The 14159-nt window shown below is 34.5% G+C and overlaps 2 protein-coding genes and 1 long non-coding RNA gene across 8 annotated transcripts in view; 2 read left to right on the top strand and 1 right to left on the bottom strand.

Moving 5' to 3' along the window:
- Positions 1–10257, bottom strand: part of LOC143350146 (uncharacterized) — a 175281-nt gene extending 165024 nt beyond the window's left edge. The window contains exon 1 of the long non-coding RNA XR_013081063.1: positions 10233–10257. This is a non-coding gene — a long non-coding RNA (uncharacterized LOC143350146). The remainder of the gene's footprint in view (positions 1–10232) is intronic.
- LOC143350009 (phospholipase A1-like) lies at positions 317–4704 on the top strand. 5 transcript variants are annotated; one of them, XM_076781747.1, is made up of 5 exons: positions 317–522; positions 1289–1396; positions 2190–2570; positions 3299–3541; positions 4013–4704. In XM_076781747.1, the coding sequence occupies exons 2-5, from the start codon at positions 1318–1320 to the stop codon at positions 4429–4431; spliced, it is 1122 nt and encodes a 373-aa protein (XP_076637862.1). In that variant the 5' UTR covers positions 317–522; positions 1289–1317; the 3' UTR covers positions 4432–4704. The 5 variants fall into 5 exon arrangements, with proteins under 5 accessions (XP_076637862.1, XP_076637863.1, XP_076637861.1 ...); XM_076781748.1 differs by having other exon boundaries at positions 317–643; positions 1299–1396; XM_076781746.1 differs by having other exon boundaries at positions 317–643.
- LOC143350138 (pancreatic triacylglycerol lipase-like) lies at positions 9010–13721 on the top strand. Of its 2 annotated transcripts, none has more exons than XM_076782002.1 (4): positions 9010–10359; positions 10918–11211; positions 11840–12082; positions 12972–13721. In XM_076782002.1, the coding sequence occupies exons 1-4, from the start codon at positions 10308–10310 to the stop codon at positions 13379–13381; spliced, it is 999 nt and encodes a 332-aa protein (XP_076638117.1). In that variant the 5' UTR covers positions 9010–10307; the 3' UTR covers positions 13382–13721. The 2 variants fall into 2 exon arrangements, with proteins under 2 accessions (XP_076638117.1, XP_076638118.1); XM_076782003.1 differs by having other exon boundaries at positions 9012–10617.
- The last annotated feature ends 438 nt before the right edge of the window (positions 13722–14159 follow it).

Genomic DNA, 14159 nt, shown 5'->3' with positions numbered 1-14159 from the left:
TTTTAATTTCCCCTATGATTTATTAAAAACATTGTTAGAATTTTTTACAAATAAAGAATATGTAAAAAAAAAATCGTAAACACTCAAGTTTACATTATTTGCATTTAATGAATGCGTTTAATAATGTACACGGTAAAACGTGTTTTATTACTAATAACAGCAAAGAACAATTCACGTGACCTGGAAAACCCAACGTGGTAGTCTACGTCAGTAAAATAAGCAGGATTAGGGTTAATTGAAGTAAATTTGTAGCTCGTATTCGATACTTGACATGTTGACGAGATATAAATATTGTTGGTGCAGTTATATCCTTGACTCGAAGGCGCTCGCTTGGCATTGTCACTCGGTACAGTATCGATTCTAATTCGATCTTGACATCGCGACGGTAACGATCGCGATTTTTAATAAAATAGTTACTTCAAAAGTCCGGAAAACCATCACAGAAAATATATTTTCGCAGTTTGAGCCTACCTGCGCCGAAATTACACGGGAATTCGTGGATTTAACGAGAGTGACTTTCTAGTTAGTAAATTGGTGTTATAAATTAACTCGTATTAGTTGCAACGATTAGTAGTAGAAAATTGCAATTAATGCATTTATTATTGACTGCACGTTCGAGATAACGTAAATATTTAATTAATCAGTAAGTGCATAAAGAAGAGTTTAATTGCTCAAAAAACTCGTGACGGAGTTGGGCAAATTGTATTCATGAATAATAAATAATGATTCGCAAGATTAGTAATTTCCATTTACATTTTAATCGTAAATTCAATTCAAAGCTTTCGTTAAAAGGAAGTATTCGTTATTCGCGAATAAAATTTATTCGACCTTGACTGGCATTGTAGTCGCGTTGATTGAATGTTCCTCCAACACAGGCGGATTTTCATCCTTAGTTGGGAATAGAGTACTTTGCATTCGCGAAATTAAAACAATGACTGCAGAGGATTGTTACTCTGTTTAACTGAAATTTTCGATGGTCGTCAAAACTTTTTTCAATAGTTCTAAGTGTCTTTCTTAGTAAATATTAACCATATTCCATGCCTACTTTAACACTTTTTTACGCCAACTTCGAAATGGTGAAAAAATTGAACCTTCCGTTTAAAAGAATTAAAAGTGGTCTCGACGTATTTGTAAATGATTATTCATTGTTATTCATAATTATCCAAGCAAACCATTTAGATACATCTGGAAGATGTTCCATTTCCGTATCATGCAACGTCTATGCGCAATTTCAAAACAATAGTTACACTTTGTCTTTTTATTACAACTAATGTAACGATCAATTTAGTTCGATCTAGGGACATCAAGAAACTTAAAATGGGTAACTCCAGCATAGACGAATCAAAAATGAGGTTGTTCGCCCTGAGTTGTTTCCTGCTCATTTGCAGCGTTAGCGGTAAATATAATATTTGTTTTACATAATCTGTCACAAAATAATCCAATAATCGTCACTTCGAGTATTACTTATTTTTAGAAATATGAAACAATTTTATGTACAAAAGTTGTATAGAATTGAGCACGTCATAAGATAGCAGCACTATTTTTTTTTATTTTTAATACATCAGCAAATATTTAGACGATTTCAACTATATCGTTATAGAATAATACAAACAACGCTTCCCATGTCATTAGGACTGCATAAAGTGGCATATATGAAGTGAAGAACCATTGCAGCATGCCATACAATCAAACCAGAAAAGATAATAGTTGTATTTTATTCATTTATTTAAATGGAATGATTTTATATTATAAAACGTTGGACTCGTCTATACATTCGTTATTGTATTGAAAATAACAAAATATAGCGTACCGTTTAAAAAAAAGAGGTAATTTAAAAATCTCTATAAACTTATTTCATGTAACTTTTGTACAGAATGTCTGTTCATATTTATAAAAATAACGAAGATATTCAAGGTGGTCAAAGTTATCATATTTTCGAACATCCTTTTACGAAGCATTACAACTTAGCTTTCACTATAATATCCTGTTAAAAAAAGAATGCTGCAACAAAAATTATCAAACCGAACCTCAATATCAGCTATTATTCAGTGTTTTACTTGCACAACAATTCACTACGTCCAACTTCTTTCTCTGTGTTCCTAAACACTTAACACTTTCAAGACGCAGCATTATCTTTGAAATTAAAAAATTCTAAAACCAGGTCAGTGACATGAAGATACAATTTGCAGGCTTTACGTTGCCAGATAAGATAGAAAACATCGTATCTGCTGTCAAGGATATCCAAAATATCACAGATGCTGGCCAGGACGCAACATTGAATATGGACCTGGACGCACCCCTATCAGTGTTTGACGACGACGGAAATATCGTCAGGTTAAACTTGAGCACAGATTATACAGAAATCGAAAGCCGACGTAACAAGAACTGGGAGGACGTTGTACTATTTTACTTGTACACAAGATCAACGCAGAATAATCCTGAGCCTTTGTACGTCAACCAAGTCAATGTATTGAAAAGAAGTCATTTCGCGGCGTGGAAACCAACAAAAATTGTCACGCATGGGTGGATGAACTCTCACTTGGCCAAATCTGTCACCTTGGTTCGAGATGGTATGTCCTGTGCGTCTGTGAGAAGTTGACTAGCAGGAGGGTACAGGGGACAGGGGACTACTTCACTTGTTCCGCCCATCTTCCCCACTCGTCATTTCAGCTAATAGCAACAATACGTAAACTGGAGTGGGGATCTAGGCACCAATCAGATCCACATTCCTTTCGCTAGCTAACTTTTCGCGAACACACAGTACTTCGCTACTATTTAAGTTCTTCTTTTCTTATTATCACTTTATTTACTGGTAATTCTTAACCCTTGGCTAGAATCTATGCTTCTTGTTAGAACTGTAGAAACGTTAAATCGTTTGTGAAAATGCTCACTGTATTGTTTTGTTATAGGGTAATTAAATCTAGTAAAATTTTTTATTTTCATGACCGATAAACACATTGACTGCTACGTCACCTATATATGGATGACATGATTTTTCGCAATTAATTCTCAAGATTAGATGTTAAAGAAAATAAATCCAGATAGAAGTCTTGAATTTTAACGGGTCTGTAAAAATAAGTTCAAGAACAAATGATGGGTATGCTAGTGTTCAGTTGTCTAACAACAAAGTTTCGTTTTCCTGGACAATTTGAGAGGTTTGGTCTGGCAGTCAACGTATTAATAGGCTACCGGTCGATAAAGTATTAAGTAATTTTATATTCTGAATTACCATTTTCTTGTTCACGACAAGTTCCATGAAGATTCTCGTTTGTTTAATCAGCGTTCCTAATCTTTCCAGCTTTCCTGCAACACGGCGACTACAATGTCATCGCGGTGGATTGGAGCACAATAGCAAAGACGCCATACATTTGGGCCAGTAATCGAGTCTTGGAGGTTGCCAAATATATTTCTTCCATGATCAATTTCCTCGAAACGCAAGGAATGGATGTATCCCAGTTGACAATAGTCGGCCACTCTTTGGGCGGTCACATCGCCGGATTGTCAGCCCTGAATGCAAAAAGTCAACCGAAATACATAGTCGGTAAGTCCACTCCGCCATACTAATCTTGATATGTTTGTCGTTTACGTTCGTATCCAATTCTGAGTGTTTAATACCAATTTTACTCGAGTGTTCTTCGTTCGAGAATTCTAGATGCACAATGTCATCCTGTATTCGCGAACGTGGGCAAAATCAGGATGCATTTACGTATAGAGCTTCATACTTAAATACATTTATCGTCAAACTATCAGAAATTCAGAGCTGAGAGGCCCGAGACTTTCGTTATATTCACCTCGAACACTTTTCAATGCGTATACCTATTTAATTTTTCACGAGCATCCTCGCTAAAATTCACGAATCCTCTTCAAATTTCGTTCTTCTAACGTTCCAAATTCACAATTAATTCTTCTAGTTCCGCAGTAGTAAATCCTTCCGTCCATATATGGGTGACTTGGCAGTAAAAATGTTGAGCGTTTCGAGTAGTTCTGGATAATTGCAGCAGGACTTTTACAGGTTTGGATCCAGCTCTTCCAAACTTCTGGACTGCCGAACCGGGCACAAGGATTTCCCGCGGCGACGGAAAACACGTAGTGATTATCCACACGAACGCTGGTCTTCTCGGGTACAAGGCTCCGATCGGTGACATCGACTTTTATCCAAACGGCGGAAGCACGCAGATCGGGTGCGCCCTCGATGTCCTGGGCGCGTGTTCACACTCTCGTGCCGTCTATTACTTTGCAGAGTCCATCAACAGCGTCTCAGGTTTTTGGGGAGTACGTTGCAACGACCATAATATATTCAAAGCAAACAACTGCGAGTTGGAGGTCAGAGTTCTCATGGGTGGAATCGAACCGAACATACACGCTACCGGCGTCTACTATTTGGAAACGGCTAGAACGTCCCCATTTGCTATAAGACTTGCAAATCATTAACGATCGAGAGCATAGCGCTGTCCTTTTTAAAACTTAAAGATAGGAATTTCTGTCTTGGTAGAAACAGACACTGTTGCGTCGCAATACGTGATTCACCAAGAGAAAGAAACGCACGACTTTCTTCCATTTTGCTGGTTAAAAATGATGTATTTTTTGTGATTATTGCGTGGTCTAAATGTAACATAAGTTGGCTATTTCAATTTAATTTAAAGACTAAGTGTTATATAATATTGTCAAAAGAATCTCAAAAATGAAATTACTTTCTTCTTGGCATATTTCAAGGTATTTTGTTACTTATCTCACTGTCATTTAGTGAAATGATGGTGAATGTAAATTAGATAAAAGCTTTGTAGTCTAATTACCAAAACGTGTATATCTCTAGTGTCTTTTACTATCATCATGTTATATGTAGGATCCATATGCCTTAGATAAAGTACATAAAGCGTAATGCTGTATCACTAAGTCAATTCAATTTTTGCATTCCAACTCTCAAAAATATATGTTTCAGTCTGTTCTTGAATCCCACGAATGTAACACATGGTGATGAGGCTTGTGGTGATTGTAAGATCTTCATGCCTTTGGAAAGCTTGCACGTGGTGTACTGCCAAAGTTCAATTGCCAAACCAGAGTTGCTTAAAAAGTGTCTTTATTTGTGTTGCATTGCACGTACCGTACTGCCGATGATACTGATGATGTGTCAATACGTTGCACATAGCCAGTGACAAAATGTTTTTAAAGCCCCTTTGCCTCAAGGACACTAGCCAAATGGCTTTACAACATGAAAAGTCGATATTATTAGCGAAACACGTGGAATAAATTAGTTGATTGAGTAATTGTTGTCAACGAAATTATATACACTGTCATAACTTTTTCAAATGTTAATTCAATTTTTGTATGCCAAGCACGTATTCAGTTCGCTAATATAGATTGTAAAGACAACAGTAGAGGTCTTTATGCTTTCTTTTATGATATTGCCTTGTATCAAATTCATCCAACACATTCTAATACATACAAGGGTCTACGCTCGGAACAGCAGGCCCGAAGAGTAAGAAACATGGAAAGTATTAACCATCCAAATTATTAACGACTCCATCCTCGATGCGGAAAACTTGGACCGTGATGGACAATACTTTCCATGTTTTTTACTTTTTGGGCCTGCTGTTCCGAGCTAGACCCTTGCTATCGGTTTCAACAGGTGGAGTCAAACAACGCAACAATAGGACCGCTTTTATAATTTGCCACTTAAGCCGAGACGTCTCCGCTGAAAATCAGTAAATTTCTAAGCGTTCGGTTCAGATGTTCAAAAATCTTCTCTTGAACTCACCCGTTGATACATCACTCAATAGCTTTTGTTTTCTATTTTTGAGCTTTAATGAAGTTGTGCCAATGATAAAAATAATTCCGGTTTGTGGCATATCGAACATATTTTACTGTATGATGCTGATACAATAGAACAGAAATGGTTTTCACAATTCCAAAAAAAATAATTTTGCATAAATAATGAGACGAAATTTTGTCAATTATCTCAGTTGTATAAATAACGTTTGGACATTTAACTGTGTAGAAAATCATGACGATCAACTGATGAAGTAGTCAAAGAGGTGGATTGCTCTCAATGAAATCAGTGTACAAACTTAAGAACATGTATGAAATATACCAACATAATACTCAAGACCTCTGACATTATGCATCTTACAGTTAATTATTCAATTGCGACAAAAGAATAATTTAAAAGCAACTTCCATAAGCAACAAGCATTCGGGATGTGCCACTTGTTTAATCAGTGTGCACAATCGTTTCTAGCTTTCCTTCAAAACGGAGACTACAACGTTATCATGACAGACTGGAGTAAACTATCGAAGACGATATACCCTTATGCTGCTAAACAAATAATACCGATCGCCAAATATGTCTCTTCCATGATCGATTTCCTCGAGAAACAAGGAATGGATGTATCTCGGTTGACAATAGCCGGTCATTCTCTGGGTGCTCACATCGCCGGATTGGCGGGCCATTACGCGAAAAGCAAAGTGAAATTCATTGTCGGTAAGTCCACTCAAGCATATTCATCATAATTTGCACGACGTTTACGTCTATATACAATTCTGAACAGAGTATTTACATACGAGATTCAAGAAGAAATTGTAATAAAAATTGTCATGAACTGCACGAGAGTTCTTCGTACAAAAGTTAATTGAAAATTCAAAAATTCGAGGTTAGTCAGTAGGAGCTATCATTTATGCCATATTTGTGAACATAGTACTCTATATGTAAATACATTCGCTAGAAAAGTATAGAAAATTTCATACGATTTCCACTTTCCACATATACAAGGTTTTCATTGTATTTAGTCTTGAGTATTATATGACTTTATATTTTAACACTGATTCTATAAGTTTAATTAAAATATATCTCAAAAGGAATTCTCAGTTATAGAGAGATATTATTGACCGTATCTTCAACTACTTTCGAGTGCCTAATATAAACTGAGTAAGATATGGCGATACTTCCCGCACTCGCCAGCAGAGTGTTTACAGTTCTTAATAGTTCTTCGTAAAAACGATCGAATGGAATTACAATAAACAATTTTGTATGGTTTACAAGCCGAATTGCATCTGATGTCCAAAAATAAATATTGTTTCTGCTTCAAAATCTCTATTTCACAATTTTAATTAAATTGCAATATGTGTAATTAAATCTTTTAATTTTAATGAACTGCGGAAAAATTGATTCTGTTATATTACAGATTTCGTTCTCCTATCGTTCAAATCTATATGATTTCAACCTAATTATATTTCTTGTAGGTGAACGCGTTGAGATAATAAGGAGGTTTGTTTCCGTAAGTAGATGTTTCCATTATATATTTTTCAATATAACTCAATTTAACTCAATTTTATATACAAAAAAGTAGTAAGGCAAGTAATGCTGAAAAATCATGCGTTTAGAAGGTATTTGCGTTTCGATATTGCGAAACGATGTTTACTTTCTTAACACGTCTCTGTTTGCGAATAATGGCAGTAGCTGGCACCAAATGACGCCAGCAAAGCACAAGAAAGTATCGAAGGTCGATTAATAAATAACATATGTATTCCAATATGTAGGACGTGGGCAGAGAAATTAAATATTTTATTCGAATAATAATAGATGTCGAATAAAATCAGCATCTGGGAAAAATTTTAATGGAAGATTTTAGAGGTCAAAATACAACGAAAATCAAGGATACTAATTTGTTGATTGAGGCTCCGTTAAAAAGTTATATAAACATTTCTGGCCATAAATTATATTTTCGGTAAAGAATTTTTTTCTTGAAAGTACGTAGGATTTTGAGGATATATGTATTTACAAAAAATAATTGCAATTGACCGCCGCAACCAAAAATAATTTTTCCGAAACGGTTTGAAATTTTTTAATTTTGTCGAAAAATTTGTTCACCTATTTGAATTTTTTTCTCGAAAGTGCGTAGGGTTTCTGAGGGTGTCTATTCACCAAAAATGATTGCAATTGACACCCTCAACCGAAAATAATTTTTTTAGAACGATTTGAAAATTTTTTTTTTTACGAAAAATTTCAGCAGCTTACCCCCTGTCGATTTTTCTTAAAAATCCGTTTTTCATTTTTAATAATTTTGCTTGACGCCCTACAGAAAAGTTGTCTAATACTTTTTTGTATGTGCCCATGAGCTCTACTTGAGAAAAAAGTTTCATTGAAATATATTCACTATTGTAAGAGTTATGGCTGTTTGAAAATTGGACCATTTTTATGGGGTTTTTCTCATTTTGCGGGGTCAAGGACCAACTTTTCGGATATTTTTGCGATTTGTACATATTCTCCATCAAAATATGCGTAATTTGCTTTTTTAAACATTAAAATCGTCCAATCCGTTCAGAAGTTATGATGTTTTAAAGATTTGCATGAAATTTCGGGCTAACATTTTTGGCCAGAAATTATATTTCCGGTAAGGAATTTTTTTCTCGAAACTGAGTAGGATTTCGGGGTTATGTCTATTCACCAAAAATGATTGCAAGTGACCCCCGGAACCGAAAATAATTTTTTTAGAATTAATTAAAAATTTTTTTTTTCGTCGAAAAATTTAAGCACCTACCCCTGTCGATTTTTCTTAAAAATTCGTTTTTCATTTTTAATAATTTTGCTTGACGCCCTACAGAAAAGTTGTCTAATACTTTTTTGTATGTGCCCATGAGCTCTACTTGAGAAAAAAGTTTCATTGAAATATATTCACTATTGTAAGAGTTATGGCTGTTTGAAAATTGGACCATTTTTATGGGGTTTTTCTCATTTTGCGGGGTCAAGGACCAACTTTTCGGATATTTTTGCGATTTGTACATATTCTCCATCAAAATATGCGTAATTTGCTTTTTTAAACATTAAAATCGTCCAATCCGTTCAGAAGTTATGATGTTTTAAAGATTTGCATGAAATTTCGGGCTAACATTTTTGGCCAGAAATTATATTTCCGGTAAGGAATTTTTTTCTCGAAACTGAGTAGGATTTCGGGGGTATATCTAATGACCAAAAATGATTGTAATTGACCTCTGTAACTGAAAATGATTTTTTTACAACGATTTGAAATTTTTTTTTTTTCGCCGGAAAATTGCACACCTACTCGAAATTTTTCAATTCAATTTTTTGATAACTTTTTAACGAAGCCTCAATCAACAATTGACATTCTTCATTTTCGTCTTATTTTGGCCTCTAGAATCTCCCATTAAAATTTTTCCCAGATTGGCCGAACATCCTATATTTATATATTATTCTGATATATTTTCTCTCGAATTAAAATTTTGATTTTTATTGTACGAGAAACGGATGAAAGATTGATTAAACCGAAAGACATCGTCGCGGGCATTATCGGGTGATCAACAAGGCCTCAAACTTAAATATACAATCCAGATTTGAAGCGGATTAGCTGGACAGCCTCCATCATCCGAAGCACCACATCCCCTTTCTGGATCCTAGTGTTATCAGTGAGATCACTGCCGATTCTAACTAGGAAATACCAATAGCAGCGATTGCTATCATTTGCAAATTGAGCTAGTTCATCCTCAACATTTCTTTAGAAATATTCTAGAAATTTCTTTAACATCGATCTACAATTTTCGGCAATATATTGTCAATCGAAAGTCTTCAGGAATCATCATCATTGCAATTCGTCAACTTAGCCTACACAAAAGTAGTTTAGTTACTAATCTATTACAAATCACAGACCACACTTACAGGCTCAAAAGACGTTCTACTCCTAAGTCAGTTAATAGATTTAAGCTCTATGTTGCCCTTAGCTTCATTTTCTTTGTTACTAATTAGCAAAGGAAACGGTTCCCCAAATTCAATTAAAACTCGAACTCAATACATTTACTAATTCTAGGATTGCAACTTCTCCATTGTACCATTTAACTAATCACCGATTTAGAAAAATATCTTTCAACTAATATGTCTTATAATATACACATTAAGTTGTATGCTATCACCGATATCTATATTATTTCGTTTCCTTTCAATAATTTAATAGTGGATATTGAATCTAACGGAACACGATTTGAAATCGTTTACATCAATTTGATGGATTCAATGTACTACTCTGGTTTCTCTTGATTTCAAGAGTTCATATTCTTCCTGACAAATTAGAAGAGAGTAGGAATAGTCCTATTAAGTGTAATTAATTACGAAGAGGAAAGGTTACTGTTTCTTTAGTTTCTCTAGTTACAAGAAAAAGGAAAAACGGAAAAACACATGTCGATTACTTACTACAATAGATTACAAGCTAGGTATGTTTGAATACTCACAATAGCTGCACCGATGATAAACGAATGTAAAGAAATCTGGAACAAATTAAAATAAATATAAGATTACTAAAAATAATGTACAAGAATTTAAGATTACAGACTTCAGACGTAGAGGAACACATAAGAGGTAAATTTAGAAATTCGAAACCACATATAAAAGTACGTTAATCCAGATCTACATTTGCATATATCGAAAATCTGCAAAATGACGTCACTCAACATCTGTTTGCAAATTTTATCATTTTGTTCAAACAAGTATACTGATACACCTAATTAGACTACGGCTTTATATAGCAACATCAAACAGATATCAATCATTCAATTCAATCAGGAAACATGAAGGCGTACATCTTAACTAGTTTGTTGCTCGTATGCAGTGTCAGCGGTAAGCACAATACTTATTTTAGTCTTCTTTACCCAGTTTTTCTAAATTTTCATAATAATAAGTATACTGACGTTGCTCATCAATTTGAAAGTATTACACCTGGGTTTTTATTTTTGATCGTGATAAAGATACAAAAATATGCTACAAGGATAATTCTGTTCTCTCAAATCTTCTTCCCGTTCTCCCGTACAGTTTAATTCCCCGACATTTGCTACGCAGAAATGGAATGACGAATAGTGTACTATAATTGAAAAATGACTTTAGTGACAAATACTATTTATCATGTAACGATGTATACAGGTCTTCCACGTTCCTTCGGGCCTCTAGCAGTGTTTGATGACAACGACAATCTTGTTCCATTAAATCTTAATTCAAGCAATATGAATCTATCAGAAAGTGCTAACTATAACTTGAACCAAAGTGTCTTCTTTTACCTATATACAACAAAGACCAAGGAAAATCCTGAGCTTCTGTATCTCAATGATGTCGATGGATTAAAAAAAAGCAATTTCTCAATAATGAAAGCAACGAAAATGATCACACATGGATGGACAAACTCTTATAAAAACCCGCACATTGTCAAAATAAGGGATGGTACGTATCTTTATACTTTTGGTTCGGTCCATATGTTCGTGTGATACTCAGTTCATACCGAATGCAACGTTTGATTATTAGCTGTGTATAATACAACATTCGATAGCTTTTGTTTTCTATTTTTGGGTTATTATCAATATTCGTGTTGTGCAAATAATGAAGATAATTGGGAACGAAAACATGTCCGACATATTTTACAGTACGCTTTTAATTATGATGAAAGAAATATTGTGCACGCAGAAAACGAAAGAAATTGTTTCCAATATTCGAGAAAAACATTTTTTGCTATAAATGATGCGTGGCGATATCATTGACTATCTCAGTTCTATAAAAAAAATTTGAAAGTTCTGCTATGTGGAAAATCGTGACGTTCAACTGGTCAAGTAATTAAGAAGGTGGATTGCTCACATCAAATGGTGCTTTACTGTTTGAAAATAATGGAATTGCAGTACAAATATAAGAAGATGAATGAAATATATCACGAACAAATGGACCAATTTAATATTAAAGATTTTTAACACTTGGTATCTTAAGGTTAATTTTCCAATTTGCATACGTGACAAATTCCATGGACAACAATGATTTAAGGCATTTCACTTGTCCAATCAATGTTTCCAATCGTTTCTAGCTTTCCTCCAAAACGGAGACTACAACGTCATCATGATAGACTGGAGTAAAATATCGAAAACGCGATACTCGTATGCCTCTCATCAAGTAATAACAGTCGGCAAATATGTCTCTTCTATGATCGATTTCCTCCAGAAACAAGGAATGGATGTCTCTCGGTTGACAATAGCTGGTCATTCTTTGGGTGGTCACGTTGCCGGATTGGCGGGTCATTACGCAAACAGCACAGTGAACTACATTGTCGGTAAGTACTCACAGACATATTGACCATGATTCACGGTATTTAGGCTCAAAAAGAAATTGTGTAAAAATTGTCATGAACTGCCCGGAGTATTCTTCATAGAGAAGTTCGTTAAAAACATTTGAGATTCGCCAGTAGAGGCTACCGATGCCCATTTATGGCGTATTTATGAACATAGAATCAGAATATGTTTATACATAGTACTGTATATGTAAATGCATTCACTAGCAAAGTATGAAATATTTCAGACGATTTCCTCTTTCAGTTGTAGAAGGCTTTCATTATATTTAGGTTTGAGTATTGCCACCATATAACTTTGCATATAAATATTAATTCTATAGATTAATTTGAACTACATTTAGGATGTTCGTGCATTACATTAATCATAAAACCGGGTAATTTGGAAAATAAATTCTCGGTTATATTGAGATATTTTTGCGATGAACCTGTCATCTTTTCTTAACTTAATTTGATATAAGGCTAGCAACATATGGAGTTTCACTGCGCTTCAATGAGAAAAATTTTAATATTTTTGGGCATTATAAACGATTAACTGTCATTTAAGTATATAATTACCAGACTGCGGATGTTTATTCATTTATGGGAAATTAAAATTCTGGAAAAACTACACAATGCATTTAATATGCAAAAATAAAATACGAATTGATATATTTAGAGGTTAAGACAATCCTCTACAAAGCTTTCATTTCATTAATTCCATTAATGAAAATATGAATTTGCATAAAGATACGTAGTCTAATAATTACCTACAAATCTTACTAATGTGAATACCAATTTAGAAATATCGTGTAGTCCTAGAAAATTGTGCTAGGATTAGGATTTCACGCGATGGTCTAACCCAAGACTGTTTTAAAACAAGAATTTCTTGCAGGTTTGGATCCGGCTCTTCCAAATTTCGCGTTTGCTAAGCCAGGAAGTAGAATTTCTGCCAGCGATGCTCAGTATGTAACGATAATCCATACAAATGGAGGTTTTCTGGGTTTCGAAACTGAAATCGGTGACAGCGATTTTTATCCCAACGGTGGCACTGTGCAAACTGGCTGTGCGCCTGATATGCTTGGCGCTTGTTCCCATTATCGCTCGTGTCTTTATTTCGCGGAGGCTATTAATAGTCAAAAAGGCTTCTGGGGAACGCTTTGCAACAACTTTTTTAGTTACATTGAGGACTTCTGCACGTCGGATCCTGAAGAACCTATGGGCACCGTCGATCCAACCCTCAACGCCACTGGCATGTACTATTTACAGACGGCCCCAACATCTCCGTATGCTTTAGGACGCTAGAACATTCTGTTTCTAACGTAATGTTCCTTTTCTCATAACCTAAAGTTAGTAATTCAGTTATTCAGTTGCCTCCCAGATTGAGCACTCTTTGATGTTTGTTAAGGGATGTGAAATAATAATAGCATTGATGTCCTCTAATAAACGACTAGCAAAGGAGTAACACATTTTGTATGACTAACAACAATAAACTCGATATTTTGTAATCGTGCACTGCTTATAACTAGCAATCAGATGAAGTACTACATTTTCCAAAAGAAATGTTGACAGTATTAGTTGATTTTATTTTAATTCTAACGTGAATTAGTCTGACAACGCAGTGATCAAGGTTGTTGTATTTTTTATAGACTATTGTAAAATTGTGAAAAAATTTCGAAAATAAAATCACTTCCTTCTTGACAAATTTCACCCTACTTCATTATTTATCTTACACTTTCGCGAAACCTATGTGAAATTTTATTTTCTCTCGTTTATTGAAATGGCTTTTAAATAGAAAGCATTGCTTTCAGCAAATATGAATCGCATAATGTTAAATAAAATAACAGCTTTTGAGTCTGATTAACGAAACGTGTATTTCTTCAATGTCTTTTATTATCATATTATATTTAAGATCCATATGCTTTCTATATGATATAGTATATTACCTATAATGCAATTAATTTTTTGCCTTCCATCTTTGCAAAGTACATGTGGTAGTCTATTGAACACTACGAATGCCAGATGTGGAATAAATCAGCTCGTTAAATAGTCGTTGTCAACGAGTCTTTGACATGTCGTAGTC

This window comes from Colletes latitarsis, chromosome 14 (assembly GCF_051014445.1).
Source record: "Colletes latitarsis isolate SP2378_abdomen chromosome 14, iyColLati1, whole genome shotgun sequence".
Taxonomy (NCBI): domain Eukaryota; kingdom Metazoa; phylum Arthropoda; class Insecta; order Hymenoptera; family Colletidae; genus Colletes; species Colletes latitarsis.
The sequence above is the reverse complement of the archived record's forward strand: the minus strand, read 5'-3'. Positions and strand labels throughout refer to the sequence as shown.

Coding starts and splice junctions, on each gene's coding strand:
- LOC143350009 (XM_076781745.1), top strand. Junction 2,571..3,298: donor TGTCACCTTGGTTCGAGATG/GTATGTCCTGTG, acceptor TAATCTTTCCAG/CTTTCCTGCAACACGGCGAC. Junction 3,542..4,012: donor TCAACCGAAATACATAGTCG/GTAAGTCCACTC, acceptor GGACTTTTACAG/GTTTGGATCCAGCTCTTCCA.
- LOC143350138 (XM_076782002.1), top strand. CDS start 10,308: ATGTACAAGAATTTAAGATTACAGACTTCAGACGTAGAGGAACACATA. Junction 10,360..10,917: donor CGTAGAGGAACACATAAGAG/GTAAATTTAGAA, acceptor CGATGTATACAG/GTCTTCCACGTTCCTTCGGG. Junction 12,083..12,971: donor CACAGTGAACTACATTGTCG/GTAAGTACTCAC, acceptor AATTTCTTGCAG/GTTTGGATCCGGCTCTTCCA.